Source organism: Daphnia pulex, chromosome 6 (assembly GCF_021134715.1).
Source record: "Daphnia pulex isolate KAP4 chromosome 6, ASM2113471v1".
Taxonomy (NCBI): domain Eukaryota; kingdom Metazoa; phylum Arthropoda; class Branchiopoda; order Diplostraca; family Daphniidae; genus Daphnia; species Daphnia pulex.
Window position 1 is genome coordinate 4659935 of NC_060022.1, and position 26084 is coordinate 4686018.

General features: G+C 40.2%; 5 protein-coding genes and 1 long non-coding RNA gene across 33 annotated transcripts; 4 read left to right on the forward strand and 2 right to left on the reverse strand.

The window, feature by feature from the left end:
- The first annotated feature begins 842 nt into the window (after positions 1–842).
- LOC124195979 (neural/ectodermal development factor IMP-L2-like) lies at positions 843–3458 on the forward strand. Its single transcript, XM_046590705.1, has 7 exons — positions 843–1110; positions 1771–1837; positions 1928–2121; positions 2222–2423; positions 2491–2696; positions 2771–2896; positions 2972–3458. The coding sequence occupies exons 1-7, from the start codon at positions 1009–1011 to the stop codon at positions 2981–2983; spliced, it is 909 nt and encodes a 302-aa protein (XP_046446661.1). The 5' UTR covers positions 843–1008; the 3' UTR covers positions 2984–3458.
- Positions 3459–5290: 1832 nt separating this feature from the next.
- On the forward strand, positions 5291–7606 carry LOC124195978 (alpha-adducin-like). 2 transcript variants are annotated; one of them, XM_046590703.1, is made up of 9 exons: positions 5291–5447; positions 5564–5652; positions 6027–6216; positions 6288–6386; positions 6455–6586; positions 6670–6810; positions 6951–7118; positions 7237–7413; positions 7539–7606. In XM_046590703.1, exons 2-9 carry the CDS (start codon positions 5597–5599, stop codon positions 7596–7598), a joined length of 1023 nt encoding a protein of 340 aa, XP_046446659.1. In that variant the 5' UTR covers positions 5291–5447; positions 5564–5596; the 3' UTR covers positions 7599–7606. The 2 variants fall into 2 exon arrangements, with proteins under 2 accessions (XP_046446659.1, XP_046446660.1); XM_046590704.1 differs by having other exon boundaries at positions 5317–5432.
- Positions 7607–8153: 547 nt separating this feature from the next.
- On the forward strand, positions 8154–18803 carry LOC124195972 (protein hu-li tai shao-like). Of its 19 annotated transcripts, none has more exons than XM_046590678.1 (19): positions 8959–9090; positions 11654–12106; positions 12201–12388; positions 12484–12582; positions 12720–12851; positions 12969–13112; positions 13188–13355; positions 13433–13615; positions 13691–13827; positions 13894–14020; positions 14830–15036; positions 15110–15210; positions 15277–15371; positions 15445–15594; positions 15881–15961; positions 16264–16332; positions 16728–16805; positions 17225–17444; positions 17516–18803. In XM_046590678.1, the coding sequence occupies exons 2-18, from the start codon at positions 11797–11799 to the stop codon at positions 17425–17427; spliced, it is 2472 nt and encodes an 823-aa protein (XP_046446634.1). In that variant the 5' UTR covers positions 8959–9090; positions 11654–11796; the 3' UTR covers positions 17428–17444; positions 17516–18803. The 19 variants fall into 19 exon arrangements, with proteins under 19 accessions (XP_046446649.1, XP_046446634.1, XP_046446639.1 ...); XM_046590679.1 differs by lacking the exon at positions 8959–9090 and adding an exon at positions 9120–9377; XM_046590680.1 differs by lacking the exon at positions 8959–9090 and adding an exon at positions 9333–9679.
- LOC124195981 (tetratricopeptide repeat protein 1-like) lies at positions 18188–19957 on the reverse strand. Its single transcript, XM_046590706.1, has 4 exons — positions 19641–19957; positions 19401–19574; positions 19082–19322; positions 18188–19013 (listed from the first exon to the last, which is right to left on the reverse strand). The coding sequence occupies exons 1-4, from the start codon at positions 19854–19856 to the stop codon at positions 18898–18900; spliced, it is 747 nt and encodes a 248-aa protein (XP_046446662.1). The 5' UTR covers positions 19857–19957; the 3' UTR covers positions 18188–18897.
- Positions 19958–20146: 189 nt separating this feature from the next.
- LOC124195982 (mediator of RNA polymerase II transcription subunit 22-like) lies at positions 20147–20895 on the reverse strand. The gene is made up of 3 exons (XM_046590707.1): positions 20655–20895; positions 20484–20584; positions 20147–20420 (listed from the first exon to the last, which is right to left on the reverse strand). Exons 1-3 carry the CDS (start codon positions 20752–20754, stop codon positions 20202–20204), a joined length of 420 nt encoding a protein of 139 aa, XP_046446663.1. The 5' UTR covers positions 20755–20895; the 3' UTR covers positions 20147–20201.
- Positions 20896–21031: 136 nt separating this feature from the next.
- Positions 21032–26014, forward strand: LOC124195983. Of its 9 annotated transcripts, XR_006875512.1 has the most exons (13): positions 21032–21340; positions 21418–21596; positions 21740–22076; positions 22156–22266; positions 22344–22483; positions 22841–22890; positions 22942–23270; positions 23334–23415; positions 23479–23660; positions 23763–24260; positions 24326–24429; positions 24545–25030; positions 25941–26013. It is a non-coding gene; the product is annotated as an uncharacterized LOC124195983 (long non-coding RNA). The 9 variants fall into 9 exon arrangements; XR_006875508.1 differs by having other exon boundaries at positions 23763–24429; XR_006875511.1 differs by having other exon boundaries at positions 24326–25030.
- Positions 26015–26084: the final 70 nt, after the last annotated feature.

The window sequence follows — 26084 nt, forward strand, 5'->3', positions numbered from 1 at the left end:
AAACTAAATAGCCTAGAGATGCTATCGTTTCATAGAAGAGGAATAAATGCATACATTTTGGTTGTCGGCCCTAATATTCATTTCAGACATATTAGACTCCCACAGGGTTGTGACCCTGGTCTACATATAGCAAAAAGTTCAATTTTTTTCATAAGCCCTTACACACGTACGCTTAAGTTTCTAAGAATTAAGTCTAAAGTTGTTTTGGCGCAAAGAAATGTCAGTGAATTTAATGATGTACAAACAAGAGCAAGTCAAATGGGATCCGCTACATTGTACACCACAAGGTATTTCGTGTGTGCGTCAGTAGTAAAGAACATGTAGTTTTTTCTTGAAAGCTTTTAAATGCATGTTGCATGTCGGAATCCACCTACACATTGCTATATGTCATTGTAATGTTTACTATTGATTTTATTTGATAATAATAAGAAAAACTGAAACACGCGCAAATGCATCAAGTCTAAGTTGATGCAACAGGTTCACTAGATAAGCCAGAGAAAAGGTTTCATTTCTAGAATTTTACCGGTGAAAATGCAAACTGTTGAAAAGCGACAATTGACAATGACCCGATTACATAAATGTAAAGTGTTATGCAAATACAAGAATATCTCGCCAATGATTATAATGATCAGTGAAGAAAAAAAAAGTGAACCTTTTTGAATGCAGGTACCGCGATCTGACTTGCCATTTATAGGTGACACTATTAATTGTGTTTGTACCATCCAACAATGCTGATGTCCTAACGCCGAATGAATATAGTCTTCTCGCCATGGAATACGTTACTACTGCGCAGCGAGCCACGCCTCTATGGGTCCTACCACAGATATAAAAAGGAGACGGCACCGTCATTTCTGATCAAGTGTTGCAAGCCATCGACAGCTCTCCTCTCTCCTTATTCAAGCGCTTTCTCTCTTTTTTCCCAACACAAAAGTCCCAAGTTGTTGGACACTTTTTTTTGCCTAGCTCACTTTGATTTGAATTTCATTATATTTCAAAGAAGATTTGATCATGAAACCCACCGGAATTTTTACCAACGTGTTTTTATTCCTGGCCGCATTGACACTGGCCGCAGCAGCCTCCTTGCCGCTCCGCAGAACATCCATCTTCAGGGTGAGTTGATTTAGCTTGAATTCATTTGATTCACCTATAGCCCTCGTATAAGGTATAGAATGAATGACAGTTGCTGGCGCTAAATTTAAAAATTAAATGTTGCAAGTAAAATGCATATGTAGCCACTGGTTGATGGGGGGTGAGATATTTAGTTTTGTCAATTTATTGCTTGACTTGACATAGTGCAATGTCCGGAATTTTGTTGTTGTTACTCAATCCCCCTTGGAAAAGTAAAGCGACCGGAAGTGCTGATAAAATCTAGGGTAGTTTAAACACATCAAAACTGGAACGCGTGCGGCTGTTGCTGCTGCTGATGCAAAGATGGCGAATGTTTTTCTCGAATTCCTGGAAAAGGGCAAGATTAGGGCTGGATGGGGGTGAAAAACAAGGTCCTCCTCCTCGTGCAGAAAAAGAGATGCGACTATAGAAGAGAGTGACAGGCGGTCTAACTAATGACATGTTTTCGTCAAAAATCGTGCGGACATCATCAATTTTGGCTCACGATATTCTCCCGAGAGTCTTATACAACATGTATATAGTTGAAATGAATGAATCGTTAGTGCGTGGGTTTAGACCGCATCGGACAGAAGTGCAGAGCAAATCCAATTTCATTGAGGTCATGTTTATTATATCTTATTTTGACTTTTTTAAAAATAACAGGATAGCGAGACCCCTCGACGCCAGTACGAGGAATTGATAGCCAGTCGACAAATCCGCAGCAATTTCGGTAAGTGATACTATCACACGTTTTCCTAAGTTTTTCATTCAGCTCTCACTCGAGGTGTGTAACCATATATCCGTTTTAAATTTTTATCAGAGTCGTCAACATCGGATGATCAAGTCGAAAAATCATCAGCCGCTGGCGAACCTGCCGGAACGTTGAAATTCCACATCAAACCGCCTTCACAATTAACCGTAGCCATGAACGACCGTTTGGAGTTGATCTGTGACGTTTCCGGTTCTCCTCCTCCGGCCGTCTACTGGCTCAAGAACGGCATGCCCATTCCTGAGGTAATCTAATACTACCCAGCTAGCTACTGCTACTCTCTTGTCGAAGTGGAAAGATAATAATACTAATTTAAAAATAAAAATTCCCGATTGCCATACACAGTCGCCGTTCGACAGAGACGAAATTGAAGAAGCGTCAAACAAAATCTCCGAGATTGAGTCGCTGCTGCCGACCAGAGGTTTGGCTTCGACCAAAGCCCGTTTGCTCATCGATTGCGTTGATGGCGACGCCGAGGCCATTTATACTTGCGTAGCCCAGTCGGTCAACGAGAAGATCGTGTCCAGCACCTACGTTCACATTGAAGGTAATAATGTTGAATTGTGCTGGATCAATCGGGAATGAAATTAACAATTTGGTTTGATATAATGAAGGTGAAGTTGCTTATAACGAAACCACCTGCACGTTGAGACACGAGACGGACTCGCTGCCGGCCATCGTTTTCATGTGGTCGGGTACCTACATTGACGTCGAAGGTAGAGATGCCGTCATCTTGTGCCGGGCAGCTGGTAATCCTTCGCCAAAAATTTCGTGGTACACCGGCGACGATCGTCTCATCACCTCCGGACGTCACTATCAGGTAATTAGAATTAAATTGAAATCAATTCATCCTCAAATCACTATAACATTCTTGTTTGATGATTCTAAAATCAGATCTTGCCCAGTGGTGATTTGAAAATTTTCAACCTCCGCTGGAACGAACACATGGGTCTTTACAAATGCCGGGCGGAGAATGAATTCGGATTAGACGAATCGGTCACTTTCGTTTACCCAGTTGTGGTAATAAATTAACATGACTTTAATCTGTTTCTTCGCGATTAATTTAACAACGAATCTTCTTTTCAACTTTTGCAGCCGGAGAGTTAAATGGATTGTTCAGAAAGCACGAATACGTGAGGCAAAATTTCAAAGCTTGTTGGTCGGAAAATTTGACCCGCAATCAATTTCCGATCAAAATCGTTATATACAAGCCCAGCAACACACAGTCGACTAGAGTTCATCAGTTGCCGTTTTATATGTGTTATACACTACAACCGCGTGTACAATTAATTATACGAGACCCTTATTTTTCTGTACATTCCGTTCCACCTCCTTTTCTTCGTCCATCGTATACTTAGAAAAGGACTACTCTGTAGTGCTCCGGACCCGCCGTAAATTAATTTATTATCCGCTTGCCATCACGATGACTGACTGAAAATCTTTTTAACTCATAATATGTTATTTACCAAAATTTTAGTTTCCAAAAATTAATTTGATTATTATTAACGTCCTTTTTCAATTGATGTTCTTCATACTGTAAGATCTATACACACATATATCTAATATAACTCGAATGAAAGCGGCGAGCGCCTTTCTTTACTCCGTCCATGAAACTGGACAACGCTGGAATGAGAATATCCAACAGGCGGTTGTTTGTGACAGAGACTGGGCATAGCTTTGCCTTTGCGGGTCACGGTGGGGGTCTGGTGTCATCCGGTGTCGAAGAGGTTGTCAAAAGATCCTGAACTTTGTTGGTCTCTTCTCAAACAGGCCATCGGTCGAGCGTTTTAGTTTGTATGGGAGCTAGATTAGAAATCGCCGTTTTTCCATGGAATCCAACATCAAACTTCTGGGAATGTCTAAGGTAGTAGTTTACCATATTGCGTTGATGTTTTTCCAACAAGTGCGCAAGTCATCATTTTATTGGAATGATGATCCCCGTTTTCCTTGGCCATCTGCAATCCAGTTTGATGCGGACAAGCAGATGTAGGACATCATAAACAATCGCGTGGGCTCCTGTTTACTGTAAGTTTCTTATTCATTCTTATCGTTTTTCGTGCATAATTAAATAGCAAAAAGCTTGGGCTTTCAACTATTTATCGTCTAAACTAGCAAAGGCATTCTTCGAATCCACTCTGCAGTCGATAAAAGATCACGTCATTTCATTTACATCACCCACACATAAACTAAATTGAGGACTCACAAACAACTCAGAGATTAGGTCTATTCATAATTTTTCATTTTAACGTATTTTTCAATCGAGGATGCTGGATGAAGTTAAAATTTTTAAACAGGAATAACGCAGATTTACAGGAAGACGGTTTTGCACGAAGACCTTTGATTCAACTCCCTGCAAACCGGATGACTTGCTGACCCGGAAGCGAGGGGCCGGCTAACCTTGAAACGGTTGCAAAAAAATATGTAGTAAAACTCTCAACTGACCCTTTCCATCGGTCGCCTACGCGTTCGATTGTTGCGCCCGAGCAGCGTCGATGATGATAGAAGGTTCTCGAATATCAATGCATAGTAATATTCAGCTTAATGTATACAAGCGCTTCTGCCGAAGAAGAGACTTTGTTGACTGCTGCTAGCAGTTGTGCTTAGTTATCAATACGTTTTTACGCGCAGGACGCACTTCAGACCATGAGTCCTCCTTGGCTGATATCACACAACGATGTTGATCACGTAGCCAGAGTGCAGACGTATCTTAAACGGGTTGAGCGAGATATTGCGAAAAAAACATTTTCTTATTACAAAAAACGTGATTCTCAGACGCGTGTTTGGTTGAATTTAATCAAAGATATCCGATCGGTTAATTAATAAATGACCCATCGTGGTAGACATAAACTTTTTTGACAACTTTGATCTTTGCAATGTCATTTGCAATTTTTTTTTAAATATCTCGCGGACTATGTACTACGCCTCCATATGGTGTTTACATGGCTGTGACATTTTCATAGATAAATGTCAATTTCCACGAATTTGAAATATTTTCCAGACTAATCAAGATTCGCTTGATAGAATTTCTGACTTTTGGTTTTCAATATTTCTAGAAAAAAACAGTCTGACGATATGAAAATATTATGGTCAAGGCTAAATGGGGGCGGTTCTATTACGTCCACGATACAAGTTTTAACTTGTAAGGTTGTACAGCCTAAATACAAATAATATCGACAGGTATGCGGCCGCCGGTGGGTAAATACTAAATACAAAAGAAAAAATTTTTCATAAGTGCGGAGTTTTTTTAAAAGCAAAGCAGGATTAAGTTAATGTAAATTCATATTATTTGATGACGTTTGATTATTTGATGTTACCCCATCTTTGTCTCGTTTTATTATCTCTACCCCACAAATTTAAAAATATTTTTTTGTTGACTTAGCGAGGTCTTACGGGATCGCAAAGGATAAATGATATTATCTTTGATTATGCGTCCTGCAACGGTCCACACAGACACACGGTAATCGGTTAAACAAATAAACAGTTTCCATTATCTCGAAACCAATTTGACTTTCAGTCGACTTTGAGCCAAAAGACGCACCAGATTCGTCCAGGAAAGGTGTGACAGTTTCAGGTAGATTTTGTTTTCGCTAGTGCGTATGTTGTTGATAATTGCATTTAAAAATTAGGACAACATTTACAATTAATTGCCTATTAAATGCCGATTAATTGATTATATTTAAATTCTAGGAATCAAACGAGTCTTTTAAAATTGACCGTAAGATGGCAACTCCCGCCGGTGATAACGACTCAATTCAAAACGGAAGTGCGCTAAAAAGGTTAGAAACTTATAAAGTTCAATTAGAGAACTACCAGGAAAATAATGAATCACTAATAAATCCAAATGAGCTTCAACGACGGAATTACGATTTAAAAAAATTGTAGAAAGTTCAATTAGAGAACTACCAAGAAAAAATATTGAATCACCAAATCCCAATGTGTTTCAACAGAATTACGATTAAACACATTTTCAGTTTAATTAGAGAACTACCAAGAAAATGTTGAATCTCTAATTCCAGATGTGTTTCAACGGAATTACGATTACAAATTTTTTTAGTTTTTAATTAGAGAACTACTAGGAAAATATTGAATCACGAAAATCTAAGTGTAATTCAGCGAAATTGCGATCGACAAAATTTGTTTACGCTTTCAGGATTCATTTCCAAGAAGAGGGTCATCGAAGCGGTTACATTCCACGAGGAATTATTCCCGTCGATGACATTGGAAATGTTGAACCAGCTGGTTACGCTCCTGGAGAAAAGGAATTGCGATGCAAATTGGCCGCGCTTTACAGATTAGTGGATCACCTAGGGTGGTCCCAGTCGGTGTTTAACCACATTACTGTATGGCCAACTTTATCGATGCTAAGTTTTTTTATTAGATCGTAATTATTTGCTATTAACAAACTAACCAGGTTAAAGTGAGCGAAGATGACCATCATTTTCTCCTGAATCCATTTGGATTGCTCTACCATGAAATCACCGCCTCGTCACTAATCAAAGTGGACGTCCAGGTACATCAATCAGCAATCAAATTATTTTTCTTTTTCAATTTTTACTTTTTGTTTTTCTCATCAATTAGGGCAACATGATTGACAAAGGATCCACCTATTTCGGTGTGAACATTCCTGGTTTTGTTCTACACTCGGCCGTTCATTCGGCACGTCCGGACGCCAAATGTGTGATTCACATTCATCACGCATCCTGCATTGCTGTATGAAATGAAGTCGTTTCAACTGGAAATCAAAGCGCATGTCGCTAATGTCGCCATTCGTTTCCGTGTAATATTATATGCAGGTGGCTTCGATGAAATGCGGCTTTCTCCCGGTCAGTCAGGAGGCTGTACTCGTCGGCAACGTGAGCTACCACGATTTTTATGGCGTTCTGGTCGACAGAGCCGAGCGCGAAACCATCATTAAAAATTTGGGCAACAATCATGTACGTACACAGTTACACACACGCAGTTTATATATAGCCGTAGGTGGCGGGACGACATTAAATCATCACCCGAGCGCTCACGCAACGCGAGCACGCTCTCTTTTATTCCTGTATTTTTTTGTTTTGTGCGTGCAATTTAGATTATGTTTTTGCGTAATCACGGCTTAGTTGTCGCCGGCCGCACGGTGGAGGAAGCTTTTACCCGTGCCTACCACACGGTGCTGGCGTGTGAAGCCCAAGTCACGATGATGTCCGCCGGTCTGGAGAACCTGATCATCGTTTCCGAAGAGGCCAAGCAGCGTTCCATGGTTGCATCATAATATTCCATTTTTTTATTACTACTTGTTTCCTTTCTAGTTTATGATAGTAGTATCAAGACAAATTTGTTTTTCTTTTTCTCGCTTGTGGCTCGTGTACACATAACAGGAAGTTGTTCGTCGCGCTCAAGAAATGATCGAAGATGGCGCCCTGAAAGAAAAAGCCGGCCAGCAGCAACCATCAGCAGCAGGAGACGTTGATACTAAAGAGAAGAAGGCGCCTCAAGTCAGGTGGAACCTCGGCGACCTCGAATTCGAAGCGTACATGCGGATGATGGACAATGCCGTAAGTTCAACAGACCGACTTTTTCGTTTATTGCCAGCACAACATATTATAACAAACAATACGTAAATTTACATAAATGTGAATATCCTGTCATTGTTTTGTTTTTCGTTTCTGAAACGCTTCAGGGATATCGAACGGGATACCCGTACCGTCTTCCATCGTTCAAGAGACCGACAGAAAATTAAATACTCTTTAAAACAGACAAAAGCATGCAGCTCACGATTTCAAGGTGCTGCGTGACACCGACAGCAGCAGCCCCCACGGGCTAACTGTTTCGGAGGAGGAGGACAGCTCCTCTAGTGCATGTAATAACTTTGTAATTTTTTTTTTCTGTCGTTTTACGTGCAGACATTTTATATATCTACCCGGTATTGTGTCTGTGTGTATGTGTAACTTGGACCTGTAGGGTATGCAGTAGTAGAAAACTATGCTATTACACAGAGGGTTGAAAGGTCGAAGCGTATCGAGTGCAACTTAAAACTATTTTCTCAAACAAAAAATGAAAAAGCGTTAACACATCTGTGTAACACAGAGTGTTAATGCCCTCTTGTAACAAATGCACCCGGTTATTTTGTCTAACCTGCACGAATTAATCTTGAAATATTTTTGATTATCGATTGAAACGCAAACATGTTGTCGATTTGGCAGCAAAGGTCAACCCAGCCTCGATCCCGTGTTTCATTTCATGTAATCAAACGTTTCATTCTCTATTTGATAAAAAGGAAGGATAAGTCCACTTTTGTCAGCAAACTGTTCAAAGTGGTTATTCTTTTGTTATAGACTACTGCTGTCGACAGGTAAGTGAAAATTGTTTCTTTTCAAACAACAAAGAATAACAAAAAAAATGTCTTCTTCCGAATGAACAATCGCTTTCTCCAGCTGCGTTTCAGTTCTGTTGTTTAACGGGAAAAATGTCACGCATGTTTATGAAGGTAAACTTTCCCAGACGCCCGAGGGGGCTCTATGGCATAAACACATAGGTCGAATGCACCGACCAAGCTCCTCATACGGTTTGTCTGTTATACCGGTACACGTCAAACTTTCCATTCGTCTTGTTATACGAAGAAACTGAGAAAGAGTCAAAAAAGCTCTTTTTCGGTGCAAGGGTATAATGCAATCATATTTTACCTCGGGGGCACGAGCCCGAGTAAACGACGACTACGTCACCCAATAAAGGAAAGACGATTGTTGTTGCTATAGTCGACCCATTCCGTCTATCGTTATTGAACAAACATCCCAAATATTACATATAGCATATAGGCAGCGGCCAACTGGTCTGGGTCGTCTGGATTCCCCATCACCAGTTTTGACACTTTTTATTTCTCATTTTTCCTATTTCTTTCTCAATTAGTGAACGAGAACGTCTCGTGGTATCAAGTTACAATTATTTCCAGTTGGAAGAATAGTCGGCTAATAAAAACGAGAATATAAAAAGAAATAACAAGGAAAAAACAAAACAAAACCAAGCATCAGATGAATGGAATGTTTGCGAGTCGGCGTAGCGGGTGGTGCGAATAAAGTCGATGTGGCAACGCCGCGGCCGCTCATTTTTTCCACTCCTCTCAGCGACTAGTGTTTCGACCGGCCGCCGCCGCCGCCGCCGCAAGTCGAGAGCAGCAGAGAGTCGTGGAGAGTTGAGGACTTGGTGTTTTGTTGATTGTGTGCCTGAACTAAAAGGTAAGCCAGCTATCTATTCATTTCACCTGTGCTTTGTCGTCCAACCCGAGACAGAGCATTGCCAATTAGGATTGCGAGTGCGAAGAATTCACGCGCAGAAATTTGTCTTTAGCTTGGCTTTTTTCAGGGCCTCGGCGTTGGCAGGCGTCTCTGTGGAAATTGTGTGTGTGTCGACTGCGTCGGCGGGCCATAGCTTTAGAGAGAGAGAGAGAGGGGTGGGCAGATGCACCACACAGCAGACAGGGACTTGGGTGTGTCCCGTGCTGATCAGCACACCCGATTTTTTGGTGGGTTCTTTCGTTCACACTGATTGCTCTCTTCCTTCTTTAATTTCCATGTCCGGTTTATACACACAACAGAGCAGCAGTGTGTTTCAATTCAATCGACGATTATCGTTTGACCCGTGCTTGTGTGACTACGTGTGTCTGTGTGTGTGTGTGTTTGTCTACGTGTGTTTTAAAAGGTGCTGCCAGCCCAACGGTGGGAGTGATTGTTTAGCTCGAGTTTATCAGTGACAGATTGGTTTCTATTCACAATTTCAATCGTGGTGTTCCATTAGAGCTGTGTGTGGATGAAACACGCCTGCAGGGTTCGTGTGTGTGTGTGTAATGAAATTATTTTATTTTGTCTTTTTCCAATGTCAAACCTCGAATGAAAACCAGCAGAGAGAGGCTTTATCGTGGTTTTCCAGGAGAATGCCAACGCTTCGTTGTCATTGTTACACTCGTTTCTCCAATCTTGCGTGTGCTGCTCTCGTGGGCGATAGTCAAAAATTTCCATTTTTTCCGGTTTTCGTTGAGAGTCGAGTCTGGCGAGGAGAGATGGGCAGGATATTTTATATACTAAGCAAGCGAAACATTTTCTCTCTCTTCCTTTTTTCGTGTGTGTCTTTCACAAGGCATCTGCAGAGTGATGAGGGAGGGGTTAATGGCCTGTGTCTTATTTTTATTTTCTCTTTCCTACTCAATTGTTCTTCCTTGTTTTTTCTCAGAAAGTCGACCGCAACTGTAATCTATGGTCGTCTCTTTTGATATTTTTTGATTAGGGATGGGCCGTAGATCGCTATTGTTTACAGCAGATCCCATCCCACAACTATCATTAATCGATTAAGGTCGACAAAGTCAAGCAACTCGATTTGCCCTTCAAAAAAGAACAAAACTAAACTAAACTAAAAAATACTGCTGTTGTTGTAATAGCCCGCCCCGATTCATTTGTTGACCAATAGAAAAGACTAATCACCGGCACCAGTCCTAATCGAAACCTTTTGGGTCTCGTTTGTTTGAAAGACTAATAATTTAAAAAGAATAGCTTTCTCCTTTTTTTTTTGTATTTGTTAAGCTCCTGAAACCGAATGTTTGAAAGCTGAACTCTCGACGGCTCCTGTGTCGATCTATAAACAAATATGTGAAGGTGGAAACGACAGGGAAAGAGAGACCCTTTTTGACTAACTCGTCAATATCTCACAATTCTTTTCCCCCCTCACTCACCCGATCCTTGAAAATCCCCACCCTATATATTTATACTTTTCCGGCAACTGCCACTATATTTTTCGTTGAAATAACATGTAGAGAGAAAACTGAACCCGTTCAGTTTGGGAGAAAAAATCGGGGTAAAGCCAGAGAGAGAGAGAGAGGGGATGAGTGAGTATGCAGTCCACATATGTGTAGGACTACACACACACACACACACGGAGTAGTTGTCTAGACAACGACACAACGAAAAGGAAGCCTTGCGTGATCTGACTTGTTTGGAAAATTTTCGTACGGACGCCCTATGGAATAGGGGAAAGTGGCAATTCGGTTTTTGAGGATGCACACATAGGAATGGAAGCCAGAGCCCCGGAAAGAGCTCATTGTGTTCGGCTTGCGGAGTAACAAAAAATAAAAAAGGAAAATCGGTAGGAAAAAAAAAAGAATAGAAAGGGAAAAAGAGAGAGATGGGCAAGCTGCCCAGTTCCAGAACGTCTGGCTCTAGCTAGCTTTTTAACATGACGTCATTATGATACCAGAGATGCGCATTTTTTACCCGACTGGCTTTAGGCAGTTTTTGTTTTTATTTTGTGTATTCAATTTTCTGGAAAGAAGGAGAACAAGAAATTCAAAACCAGCTGCCTGTATTTCTCTCTGTCGTCAACGACGGAGAGAATTTTTCCCTTTTTTCCAGAGTGGGTGGGAATGGCCAAAGCAAAAAGGGGGGAGGAGGAGGAGGAGGCACCGTGAGAGTGCGAAAACGATGCCCGTCCGCAAGGAGTGTCTTCCGTGCGGCACGTTTCTACCTCCTTGTGCAGCTAGCGTGCATCTGTCTAGGCGGTTGCGCCGTTGACCGTATCGTGATATAAATAACCCGTGACATCAACTTGGGGCACCCTTGAGGGGGGGCATTGCGCTTGTCCGAAAGTGAAAGACACACACAAAAGCTAGAAAATATAAAATGTGCGGTATTCCGCCAATAGAAAGACTCTGTCTGCTATCGTGTGAAAGCCCAGACTCGAGCGCGCGCTCATTTCGAAATGTGCCAATGTTGTAAACTAATTTTTTCTTTTTGGTATTTGCTCTCTCGACAGGTTGCGACGATTGATATTTTTGGACTCCGTTTGTTGTGAGCCGATCGCAGACAGGAGCTTCGTTTATTTTGCTGGGCCAAGAAGAGGGCGATAAACGAAAAGGGCAGCTGGACAGAGAGAACAAGGACTCGTGCCGTGACAGAATGGCAGCCGAAGCAGCTACTACGATGGCTGCTGCTGAACAAAAATTGAATGGATTGGACGAGCAGCAGCTCAACGGTTGCGAATTTGACCCCAACGCCGTGGTGGATGAGGACGATTTAAAGAAGTTGCGGCCGCCAGATATCGACGCCGACGTCCGCGACATGGAACGTCGACGAAGAGTCGAAGTCATGATGGGCAGCAGGACCTTCCGCGATGACTTGGAGAGGATCGTTGACCAGCAGTTGAGAGAAGGAGGGGCTGCCGGACTCTTTGCTCTTCAACAGCACATTTCAGACTTGACCGGAATGGGTAACACTCATCCGTTTTTTTCCCCCCACCCCTCATTCCCATAAATCATCTGGGAATTGCTGATAATAAAAATATGTTGTCTGGGCGGTAATAGGTACCCATCGAGGGTTGGGCGGCGGTGGAGGTGGTGGAGCGCGTTGCGTTATCCCCATCAACGATATTAAAGGCGTGGATTTCCCCAGTTACGTTAAAGGAGAAAAGATCATTCGGTGCAAGTTGGCAGCCCTCTACCGGCTGGTCGACCTCTTCGGCTGGTCGCAATCTATTTACAATCACATTACGGTACTGGACGATATTATCCTCCTCTTTTTTTGATGTTTACAATCGTCTATTCCATCTTGACATAAAACGTGAACGATTCCCTTGTCGTCTGGCAGGTTCGCGTGAGCCAGGAGCAGGAGCACTTTCTATTGAACCCGTTTGGTCTGCTGTACAGCGAAGTAACGGCCTCTTCCCTGATTAAGGTCGACATGCAGGTAAAAAAAAAAAGCCAATGCCGTGCGGAAAGACTTTACGCCTTTCGATGGCCGAGCGCATGCGACGATGCGTTTGGTCGATTTCCCGTTGCTGGAACCCCATATACTCCTTTTTTGTTTCTTTTTCGTTATTTTAGGGCAATGTGGTCGACCCAGGAACAACGAACTTTGGAGTCAACATTGCCGGTTTCGTCCTACATTCGGCCATCCACGCTGCCCGCCCGGACGCCAAATGTGTCGTCCACATCCACCATCCAGCTTGCGTCGCCGTGAGTGTTGTTTTTCTCGAAATTTTCCGATGATGGATGAGTGGCTATAATTGTAAGGGGGTTTTTTACCCCCCTCCCCGTTCACTTTTGACTCATTGGAACATTCTTTGTTGTCAGATCTCCGCCCTGAAATGCGGGTTCCTTCCCGTCAGTCAGGAGAGCGTGTTGATCGGGGAAGTGAGCTACCACGACTACTACGGCATTTTGGTGGATCCTGAAGAGCGCGAGTCGATCGCACGGAATCTCGGCCCCTTGAACAAAGTATGTCAAGGAGCATCCTCCTCCCAAACACTTCCAGGTCACGGTTCTAATACGGGATTGATGCTATTCTTGTAGGTGATGTTCCTCCGCAATCATGGCCTAGTCATCCTTGGCGAGACCATCGAGGAGGCATTTTTTCGCGCCTGCAATACCGTCCTGGCCTGCGAGTCACAAATCAGAATGATGCCCGTCGGTCTCGACAATTTGATCATGATTTCAGAGGACGCCAAACGACGCTCTCAGGTACCATCGTCAATTCCATTCCAGTATTTTTTTCTAATAAAAATACCCAAGTCAATCACGATTACATCTTTTGATAGGAGGTAGCCAAGAGAGCCAACGAGTTCACTAGAGCCGGACGCAATAATGTTACATTGACTGGAGTCGAAACTGGAGAGCAACCCGAACAAGAAGAGGTTAAAGAGAAACCTCGGACTCGCGAGGTCAAGTGGCGACAGGGCGACATGGAATTCGAAGCTTACATGCGGATGTTGGATAACTCTGTACGTCTAATTTTGAAGTGCCTTGTTTGCGGGACTTGTTTGTGTCATTTGCCGATTGTTTTTTCCTATTTATAGGGTTACCGAAGTGGATATCCGTACCGCGTCCATTCAGTGAGAACGGAATTGCCCAGGCAGAAACATGACGTCGAAGTCCCACCGGCCGTCTCTTCCTTTGGTTATATGATCGAGGAAGACGAGCTATACAAAAACAGGTATATATTAATTGAAGCGTCCAGCCGTCGCACGACTGACCTGGTTCACATTTTTGTTTTTTATAGCCCACTCAGAAAGTTGCTAGACGGACGTCGAACCCTGGATAAGAACCGCTGGATCAATTCACCCAACGTCTACCAAAAAGTGGAAGTAGTCGAGCAAGGAACGCAGGATCCCAAGAAGATCACCAAGGTAGTTTGATCCCCCAAGCTCCAATCCTTAACAAAAACAAACAAAACATAAAAACAGACGGAACATGAAATCCATTATTTGCTTGCTGGTAGAACCAAAAAAACGCACTATTTCCTTAAATCGGTGTTTTGGCCCACAGCTCCATTGATGTTTTTTTTTCTCTCTTAATTTTCGTTGACGAAAAGTGGCTTTGACATTCGACTATATTGGGCTTCTGTAGAATCCAATAATAATCCCCCCATCTTCTTAAATGCATTACTGAAAGCTTGTAACGCGGTCATGTTCTCCATTCCCTTTTTTGTCTGTTTCGTAGAATCTCTTTATTTGAAAGAAGGCAACTCTCCTAGTCTTTTCCTCTCTGACATTTTTTAAAATCATTTTTTAAACCGTAGAGCCTTTCTCTGATGTCTTCATCAGCAGTGTAGAGGTCGTCACATTTTCTTTTAGCCAACTATACTACTTAACTCTACAGAGTTTTGATTATAATTTTACTTTCTTCTCCTTCATTTGCATGGGCTGGTTTTAATACACGCTGGCTCAACACTAACACGTTGTTTTTTGCCCTTTCGACCTGTTTATCCTTAAAGAATTGACAACGTTTTTTTTTCTTTTTTAAAAACTAGCCAGCTTAAGTATGATCCACTGAAATTGGATTAAGACAGACACAGAGAGAGAGGGATAGAGGATTGGATATAACTTGTATTGGCTTAGGATAGCACTCTAGGATAGATGACTAGGAAAAAATTGATACGATGTGTTTAACGTTTTATTTTTATTTATTTTTTGCGTCTCTCCGAAACTAAATCTAGTGGGTACCCGATGGCTCTCCGACTCACAGCAGCACTCCGTTCAAGTTGGAGATTGCCCACCAATTTGTTCCCATGGGCACGACATCGAAGGAATTTAAACAGAAGCAGAAGCAGATCAAAGAGAACCGTCGCCAAGGTGGCATCAGTGCCGGCCCCCAGTCGCACATTTTGGAAGGTGTCAGTTGGGACGAAGCTCAAAAATTACAAGTATAACACTTCAAAAAATGAAATGTGAGAAACGTCAAGTTAATTTCAACTTATCGAATGGCGGCTTGGGCAGGACGCTAATACAAGCGGCACAGGCGACCATGTAGTTGTTGTCGGTGCAGCATCAAAAGGCATCATTCAACGTGACTTCCAGCACCACGCCATGGTCTACAGGTGAATATCGATTACTGATTTGGATCTATTGTTACGAATTTACAATACCTTTTTGTTCTATTTTAGAACTCCGTACGCCAAGAATCCCTTTGATTCCGTCTCGGATCAAGAGATTGAGGAATACAAAAGACAAGTGGAGATGTCTCAGAAGGGTATTTCAGGCAAGTTACATGATCCACTATAAAGTCAGCTAAAGTTGGAGCAAGTTATAATTGATTCTCTTAAAAACTACAGAGGAACACGAAGTCAGTTACTCAACTACGGAAGCTCCCACGATGGAGCCTCTTGTAGCCGAGTCTGTCGTACTATCTCCAAGTGGTGAGCAAGTCCGTCCCGAACGGAAATCATCACCAACATCGCCACGGCCGCTAAGTGACGACGAAGGTACGTCTTTCATATCAATCATCTTATTATTTGGTTGTTTCTTCTTCTCGTTGTGGATCGATAGCGGTGGTGGTGGGCAATTTTATTCGTATACTCGTTTTCTCTATTATTATTATTATTTATTTTTTCGTCACTTCCTGTTAGTCGTTCTTATATTTTCCTCTTCTTTCCAATTCAATTCACTGTCGTTTTTGTTTCCCTTGATTATTATTTTTTTTATATATGTTTCTCCTCTTTTTCCGTGTTGGGTTTTCGGGAAAACACACAAATACCTTTCGTTGAGTAGCAAGTCCACGAGTAGTTGAGGTGGCTGTGAAACACGTGCCGCAAGAAGATCACGCACAACGCCAACTTCTCCCGGCAGACGGTTAGTTTGTTTTTTTCTCATTTGTCTTTTTTATTTTTCCTCGTCTTTCTATTCTCTCTATCCTTAGCTGTTGTGGTTCCAAATTTAGTTAGTAATCGAGTCGCAGTCAAGCATGTGTTTTGCATGATGTCATGGCCAGAATTGAGAATGCACATGATGAATGAATGGGTGTGGTGATGACTGCTTCGTGCTGTGTGTCTTTTTGTGTCGCTGCATGTAATCGTGGATGCGAGAAAAAACTAGCCACCCTTTTTATTTTTTTTTGTTTGCTGTTTTGTTGGCTGTTCCGTCTGCCCCGGTAGATACCACAGGGGCCGAGTCGCCTGAGCCTTTTGCCGAGCGCTCGAAATCCGCCCGCCTTCCGCGCGACGGTGAGTGATGAGCCTCTTTCTAACATTATATAACCCTCTTGATTATAAGCCGCCCCTTGCCAGCAGTGCGGCCTATAATTTTATTGAATGATGTATTTTTTTTCAAACTTTATCCTGTAACGTCTCCATTTAATTTCTTTTAAATGCTTGGCATGCTTAGTAATTGTCAAGAAATTCACCGCTTTAAAAAAAAAACCAAACAAAAGAACACAGATCTCAGACTGTACATTGCTTAAGACGTTAAAAAAAAACTAACGTGAATTTCTAGTCGATTTTTAAAGACGTTATAGACCAACATTAAGGCTTATCTGTTCCTTATAGTTGTCGCTTTTTCTGTTGTGTGTTTTTTTTTTATTTCATTGTTTTTTTGTGTGTTGGGCCGTCGTGTGGATTAGGGTCGGGCGATGCTTGGGACATGTTCAAGCGTCGCTCGTGGTCGCTGGGCCGCGACAAGAGGAAACACCAGAATAAAGGTTTGCATTCACACATTACAGTCGTTTCTCATCCCAGTCCCTCCGCTTGTTTGATTATTCATTGTTGTTTGCGGCTTGCTAACTTCCCTTTTAGTTTGTTTGTTTTTTAACTGTGTAGCACTGTAGCTAATAGCTGTTGTTATTTAGTTGAACTAATACCTAAAAACGTTTCTTAAACACTCTCGATGAAGCCTGTAAGACCCGGGTCTCTAGTCAGTCAGTTGTGCCTCGAAATAGGTGAATAACTAACTACCAGATTTAATTGAAGTTTTTCTAACAACCTGGGTGAAGTGATTAAAAAAATAATAACTTTTAAAACGATTTTGAGTGGCAACTCGTGCTAATAACCCACTGACATTGACGATGACACTCGAGGACGTGAATAAACTAATGCGTTTGATTGCAAACAATTTACACAGGCGCTGAAGTGAATGGCGACGAAATAGACAACCCACAGAGCCAGGTGTCGCAGAGTAGCCGCGACGAATCGTCAGCTCGCGACATGTCGACGGAAGATTCTCCCTCCAAATCCAAGGACAAGAAGAAGAAGAAAGGACTTCGAACACCATCCTTCCTCAAGAAGAAAAGCAAGGAGAAGAAGAAGCCAACACCAGAAGCTTGAACAACTACTTCACTTTCGTACGTTTTCAAAAATGAAGTTAGTTCTCGGTCGTGTGAAACTAATCAAAGGCTTTTTCATCTATTTGCAGGCTTTTCAGTGTTCGGAAATAATCTATAAATGAGAAACAAACTCTTTTGGGACTCTTTTGGGGACAGCGCACTGCCACTCGAGTGTCGTCGGGGTTTTTCTCGTTTTTTTTTTTTTTTTTCCTTATTTTTTCTCATCTTAAAGAAAAAAAAAACCATGAATAATCTCTTCTATATACTTCAGCTACTCTCCGGTAGTCCTCTTTGGTTTGCGTCAAGTATCGTAAAAAAAAACTAATCCGCCTTGCTTTAGATTGGAGAAAAAAAAAAAGTGTTTGGTTTTTAGTATCTCTTTCTCCGTTACACTCTTGTGAGACCAGAATCTCTGATTCAAGGATTGTGGACGACGAAAGGCACTTTGCAGAAACTTTTATTTGAAAAAAAAAACAAAACAAAAACACATTAAACTCTTGGCTTCTTTGTACCACCTTTCTTTTCGACCCACTACGCTACCCGGTAGACAATAATTGGAGATTTCGCGCGCTGCAATTGTGTAAAGAACGTAGGGGTCTTTGGGAGATCGACGAAAAAACCTGTTTGTTTGTGTTGGGCTTGGTTGGACATCTTCGGACTGAGACATACAATAGAACCAAAATGGATGAAATGTGGCGTGGGGTTTTCTCGATAAGTGTCGATTTCTCAATCGCAGTGCGAGGTGCTTTTTTCAATTCAAAACCTAAATCCTGTGGATTGACTTGATGTTAATACTTCGTTTTAATTTTCTTCTGCCGTCTTTTTCTTCCCCACCGTTGGCCTCTTCATTTTGTTTCGAGTTAAGATTCGTCAGGTGTGTCTATCCCCCCCCCCCATTATTATTCCTTTTTGTTAATGTAGTACTAATTCATCCGTGTGGGCCACTTACTTTCTTCCTCAATCCCATGAAATTTACTTTCTATATCCCAAATCATGTAGCACACACATCCCCCTGCTATTTTGCTATCTTATTTATATTTTACCTTTCTTAAACCTGGCAATTTTCTTCAAATCCTTTCCATCTATTCCTTTCTTTTTTCGACTTTTTTTTTCTAGATTTGTTAAAAAGCGTTTTCGTTGGTTTGGTATGCTTTTTTTAAACTGTGGAGAAAAGGTAGCTTGAACACACATGCCAGCTTGACCAGCAGCTTAACATTAAAACAAAAAAAACCCTTTGACTACCGATTTTTTTCTTCTGGTATGCAGTTCCGTGTCATTTGAAATCGAACGAAAAGTGTACTATGATGTATCACTATATAACTGTACTGCACGTGGCGTCTGGCCGAAAATTATACCTTAATCTGAATGTCCACAGAACGAGGAATTTATTCAAATTATTTCCAGCTTTACCAATTTTTATTATTGACATTTCTTTTTCAAATAGTGGCCTCAATGAGGGTAAGCATATAAATCATTTGGACATGTTAACTGAGTAAGAGCCTGTGGCTGGATCTTGATTGATTTTGAAATTATCAGTTGACAATCCAAAAGGTTTAAGAAACATATTTCCCAAATCTTTCATTTTTCCTGCACAAAGTATTTTGCACAGGTTAGTAACAAATAAAAAAAAAAGAAGATGTAATTTGAAAGCTTACCAAACATTTCTTGTTTGAGCTTTTCTGTTTGCTCCTCAATACGTTTAGGCAACTTCATCAAGGCAGAATTAACTTCCACATTGTTGGGCTCTACTTCATGTAATTCTTTATAGTCAGCTAAAGCCTTGTCAAGTTGATCTAATTCTTCATAAAGTTTAGCTCGTCGCATAAGTGCTTTGAAATATGTTGGATTCAATTCTAAAGCTTTTGTGCAATCTTTCAAAGCACTTTCATTTTTACCCTGTATGAGAATGTAAAAAGAAAATTCATATGTTTTTGAAAATATGGAGGTTAGAGGAAAATCAATGGGTGACCCTACCTGTTTTGCCTTTGCAGCTGCCCGATTGTTGTACAACATTGATCTTTCTTCTGTGAAAATGGAAGGACAGATTTGCAAGGCATTGGAATAAAGATGGCATGCTTCGTCATGGCTTCCACATCTAAAGAGTGTATTCCCTTTCTCCTTGATTTCCAAAACTTTGGTTTTTCTCTCCTGAAATCCAAGATACAGTACAGTCAATGAAATTTAAACCATTGCTTAAACCACTCTACAACTCACCTCAATCTCTTCCTTGCTAAGTTGTAAATCTTCACTGTTTGTTACAACATCACAATCTGACTCATCTGATGAAACATATGGAGTATTTTCTCCTGAGGGGCCTAGTGCATCTTGGAATTCGACGTTTTCATCGTGCTCTGAAATTTCAGATTTGCAATTTGTGATATCCAAATCTTTGATCAAATCCTCAACTATCTTTTCGTTCTTTTCCGCCATAGAGTTTTATCTTCAAGCAGATATTACAACACAATCCGTGAGACCCACCACAAGTTTGTTTTGAAATTGTTTTGACGTAACGCAATCTAGAATTTTCAAGCCATCTAGTGAATGAAATTAAAGTAATGTAAGAACTATGTATGACTAGTATAAAAGCCTTGCCCCCCCCCCCCAAAAAAAAACCAACAATGTTTGAAAAAGAATAGAAATATCAAAATTTGTGTGGGCTATTGAAAATGAAAACCCTGAACTTAAGATGAATTTTTGTTTCTCAAATCATAAATCAATAATAGACTTTAGCCATTTTTTTTTTCAAAATAAAGCAATATATTTCATAAAATCCAGCTATTTGAAAGGTGATGAATAATATTCTTCTTCAAGATCATACAGGTCTGCAGCTAAATCATCTCTGAGAGCCATAAGTTTTCTATCAGATTCTTGTTGCATTGACAACATGTTTCGAGCAGTCTGACCAATAGCTTCATTGGCAGATGGAAAGTCATTGAGGATCAAATATTGCTTCAGGTCTGTCACAAGTTTCATCAGAGATTCTCCAGCTCTGACCTTGAATAAAAGAGATAATATTAAATCTTCAGTTTATAAAATAAATGAATTAATAAAGCTTACTATGTTCGAGGCTCGGACCAACATTTCAAAATGATCTTCTTCACACTGTGTCATTCTGGAAACTTGCGTTTCTTCTTCGACTCGAGCAAGTTTGATAATCTCTTTTAAAATACCATAAAAGAAAAATAAATTTTTAACCAATTAAAACTTTTTAAAAAGAAACATTTTTACCGCTGAAGTTATCAAGCAACGATTTTACATCGTCTTTTAGCCGTTTATTATATGATTTGAGTAGTGCTTCTTTACTTTGTGGTAAAGCTCGTTGAGCCATTTAAAAAATTAATAACGATAAAGCAGTGAAATGTGACAGTCTTTCAAGATTCAAAAGTATTTCTGGCACCAACAAACGGAAATTCGGAAAGTTAACAAGCAGACGACCGCACATCAACAGTAGCCGTAAAATAATGGAAGTAGAGGGCGATATAAGCCATGAGCTTCGCGATAAGCTCAAAAGATGGCGTCGTTCGAAACCGGAGGGGAATTCAAACAGCAGACGATTTTTCCCCTTTTGGAAATTTGTTATTTCATTTCTCATTAGTATAGGTCAATAGGTGGGTGTGGTACGTAAGTACATGTGGTTGTTTACTGTGGTTGTTTACTTCAAGAATGCTGAGCCTTAAGTTATTTTAACAACACACTTGTAGGATCCTGTTAAAATAAAACACCAGAAGATCCAGAATTCACAGCATTTTGGGAAATACTTTCACATAACCAAAAAAATTTTGGATAATGATGGAATAGATATGGATCTGTGCAAAAACATATTTCAAGAGATTTTTTGAAGATGCCAGTTATGCAAAGGAAGAAAACCTGATTTGAAAAAAAATGCACACAAAAAAGATCTCAGTGATTTAGAGGTATGTTTGTTGTATTTTGATGTGTTGAAATTCCGTAATTGTCATGAAATGTTGTGCAATCAATTCCAAAATTGTAGCTGGAGAAGGAAGCAGTGATAAAATAGTAAAACTGATTACGAAGAAAGAAAAAACTCATTAAGACTACAGGCACTTGAAAGTCAGCGGGATTTTCTTGTCAAGTTAAAAAAAAAAGACATGAAAGACTTTTTCACTCCCCTTAACTTGGATTCAATCTGGCTACCTCCCAAAGTGAAAGGTGTTGTATATCTTGGACTTTCCTCTGAAAAAGACATGAAAAAAACTTTGAATAAGGATAGAAGTTTCTATGATAAAAACAGTTTAAAAAATACTCTTTAGACATTGACATATTCATTCATAATTCTCTATTTCCTTTTATAGTTGGTCACAGAGGTTAAATCTGAGAAAAAAGTGTTTTTGGATGAAAAACCAAAAATTCAAACTAAAAAAGAACCCTGGGAACGAGAAGAAAACGATGTGAAGAAGGTAGAAACTGTTGCCGAATCTGACAGAGCTCATACCGCCCTCGAAAACTGCGTTTCAAGGTCGAATGTCACATTTAATTGCCAACAAACCTAAGGCAATTGATGATGATGATGGAGGTAAGAATAAAGCTTTATTTTCAACCATGAACTCATACCGTAAGCAAGTGAACTCACCAAAAATGAGGAAAGTTGTTAAAAACAGACACAGTAGGTGGGGATAACAATCATCTCAGGTATTTTTAGCATGTTTTTAGAATCATTTAACTTTTTGCATTAATCTTTTATGGCCATCTGTCGCTTATCAATTATCAGTAGGTGACTAAAATAAATGTCCGCCAGGTGTCGGTCGCGAGTGAATTTTGGTCATTCGTTTCCGAGACACTCAGTGAGGACGTATTACAATATGGCATTTCCATTATGAAAGTAAAGTTAAAAAGATTTTGTTTCGTTACGAGACTGTATGGTTGCTAAACATAAAATTTTTACATGTTTATTTACAGGAAATCTAGCCTGTAATTTAAAATCTGCCAAATCACGTTATCAGTTATCACGTGTGGCCTGAAACTGATGTCGTTGCTTGCTCTTGCTACTTGTATCGGTTGTATGTACAACCCATGCAAGTCTCTACTTGACTGCAAAAGTAAGTGTGTTATGTCAACTGATTTTCATTCGAATTTAGTTAATTGTTGACAGAGTAGATCTAGATCCTATTTTTTGTAGAATCAACTGTGTTGCATCTTTAATGGACTTGTGGTTTTACGATTCCATTTCTATGGAGTTTACACTTACTTTTGTAAGTTGGGAAGTCTTGCCAAATGTAGATTCTATTGAAAAATTTATGATATTAGAATGGCAACATGGGCACAAGTTCCAAAATAGAGCATCCTTGTAGTTTCGAGGGACTGTTTAGTTCAACTTTATGTCTTTCATTATATTACATCACACAAGACATTTCCTTCTCAATATTAATTTAATATTTTTTCAATTGTTTTAACAGCATCTGAGTATGAGCTGCAGCCAGTTGGTGAAGGTGTACACAAACCCAAAGTAAGAGTGCTAAATTCATTTTTCAATAAATTTAATATTTTTATTTTGAAGTCTTGCAGGGGACACTGACTGAATTGATTGACCCGGCAAATGGCGGTTCTTTGCATTATTCCATCCGACTACTTGTCCAGTCGTTTCAACTGAAGAATTTTTGCAGCGGATGGTGGAATATACGCGTAGAATATAAATTACAAAGTATTAGGTCTGGAAGAAGAAAAGGTTGAGGCAGAACCCACTTCCAAAGGAGAAGAAACGAACTGAGCTTTTCTCGGTTAGCCTGTGCCGTTTCCCCTGACCAAACTTCTTCGATTCTTCTCTATGCGCACCTCTGCGTGGATCTTGACGTCCAGATAGAAGATGCCGTTCGACTCCTTCAGCAAGTAACCCTATTCATTTAAATTTTGTGTGATCAAATAGAAAATTTCGTTTTGGTTGATGCGCAGGTTGAAACGCTGCACGATCATCGACTAATGGAAAAATGCATTCAGAAATTAAACCAGAAAAAGTCGCTAGTCACAAAAAAAAGTAAAATTATCAACTTTCCTGCAAATGTACGATTAATTAATTAAACTTTAGTTTGCTCATCAGAAGGTTATCCACCTTCGATCATCATCCGTTAAATACGCGGTTGGACTTGTTATGATATACCAACATAGCGCTTGTAAGCCACCGTTACTCTGTGTAATCGACTCCTGGACACACCATGATCCACAGAGAATATTTTGTAACGTCCTTTTCGACGATGGGGGATTCTTCCTTCGTTGCTGAAGGTAATCGTAATGAATTTTGAATCACCGACTTCCTACTCAACTTATTTGAATTTTTTTTACAAATAATTTAAAACTAAACACTGATGTGTCGTTCGTCAGCAGCCATCCGAATATCGGGCTTTCTTTTGAACGTTTCAACGGCCGCCGATAATCCAATGCTGAGATGATGACCCTCTTCCCAGAGGATGAAGCCTTTGCTCTTTCCCTGGTCGGATAAAATTATACGTATTATCGTATCGTATTATGTAATTGTCTGCCTTTTACGTACATTAGCTGCTAAATAGTTTCATCAAATTTTACGAGAAATCAAAAAATTATTTAGGCCATTCAGGTTGTTTTTCTTAATTCAACCAATGTACAACTGTATGTAAAATTGTAAATCAGGTTCTTGTTTCACCTTTTCATTCATCATTTTGTAGCTTAAATCTTGTGTTATTTTGCAAACAATTTTAACTTTCACTTTACTTAAAAATTCCAGACAGAACTCCCTCTTACCTCTGGGTATCAATCTGGGTCGCCTCTGACCCCAATTAAGAAGTAAAGGCCCCCTGTGTAAGAAAGGTAGGCAAAAGGAAGGAATCCAACATAGAAGACTTTAACGTAAACAGAAATCTAAAAGATTTATTTTATAACAACTTACAAGTGATTTTTTTGCTACAAAATAGCACTTATAAACCAATAAAATCAGACAAGGAAGAGCATTCACAAAGACAAATAAGTGGAAGAACACAACTAATTAAATGAGACACAACACCCGTTATTTTATTAGGTGACATGTTGCTTTCTCACCCTCGATAATAACAGCGTCATTATTTTTTGACGCAGAAAAATTTGTTGATCTAGTTAGTAGTTGTCAATGAAATCACTCCTATATCATGTATCAGGTTCAGGTGTCTTAATCTTACTGCATGGAGCCATGGATGACATTGGAAACAGGAGATTTGACATGGTGGTCAAGTTAACAAACAACACATTGAATTGTGGCACCACAGACAGTAACAGCTTCAAGCACACCTTTCACCACCTCCATTAACAGCCTGAGCATCAATGGCCATTGAAACCTACAGAGAAAGATTCATCACAAGGCAAAGTGCAGAATAATAGAAATAAAGTGAAAAGTTAAAAAAAGTGACACGAAAAGGTAGCAGTATACGATATTTCGTCAAGAATCTGGAATCACTAACAGTTGCCATAGACAAGGCACATCGTCAGAAGAATCAAGAATATCAACTGTGAACTGTCAATAAGCTGCCTTCTCGGCTTCTCCTCATTAAACCTTGGGGATTTCGTCTGTTGTGATGTGTGATGCTGCGGTGCTTTTTGGTGTTTTTGGTGAAGACGAGATGTAAATTTGGAGAGGGGAATATTACGTGAGTATCAAAGTTATTTGCCTTCGTTTGTTAGTTCTTTCTTTCAACTGTCAACGAGCTAGAGCGGACATTGTTTCCATGTATTTATTCTTTCTGACGCTAGACGGCTTAGCCTTTGATCATTTCCACTCAGTTTAGTTACGTTTACTTTGCACATCTCTGGAGAAATTTCTCGCTGCTACTACAAAGAAATTTTGGGTGATAGCTGTCAGTTTCTCTTTCAGCAACAAAGCTCACTTGTTAGATTTGTAATAATGTGGGTTTTTTTCTACTTCCGGTTTTCTCATTTCTGCCAGTAGTTTAGTAAATATTCATCTGACGCACAAAAGAACCACATATTCGTGATCCTCGTCAAATTTGTGGTAAAGTTCATGTTCTCTTTTGTACGTACGCGTACTTCCGGTTTCGAGAATTTTCCTGAACTATATAGTTCAGGAAAAATCTCGATTTTGATCAAATTCTGGATTTCGTTTAAATTACCCCTAATCGACCCCAAATTTCACGGAGATCACGAATATTTGGTTTATTTGGTCGGCAGCTCAATGGTTAAGGCGCTATCGCTTACTTCCGGTATACTTCCGGAAAATTTGCATTAAACTAGCAAGTGAGCTTTGTTTTCTGTACAGTTCTAAGGATTGATTGCTAGGTTTTAGCAAACAAATATGGACTTTTCAAGTTTGTTGAGTATCTTCAGACCATCTGCAAATACTGAGTTTTGAGACGTATCAAATAGATGGCGTGTTGATTGTGTCAATGGAATGGCGGTTTGTTGTCAAAAAAGCTATCCTTTCTTCGAAAATTACCAATGAATTCATTGGTAAATTCGAGTGATTTCGTCTCTAACTTGTCGGTGAGGTTTTCTATTCCGTGTATGTGTTGGATAACCTTAATGTTTCCCATCAACTTTCAGGAGGAAACGTGAAAGGGTCGTGGCCGTCGTGCAGCCTACCGTCAACTATTTGTTCAAAATCATTGTATTCTACTGAATGTGCCATCCAAATGCTACAGATGATTCTACTGAATGTGCCATCGAAATGCTACAGGTGATAACCAA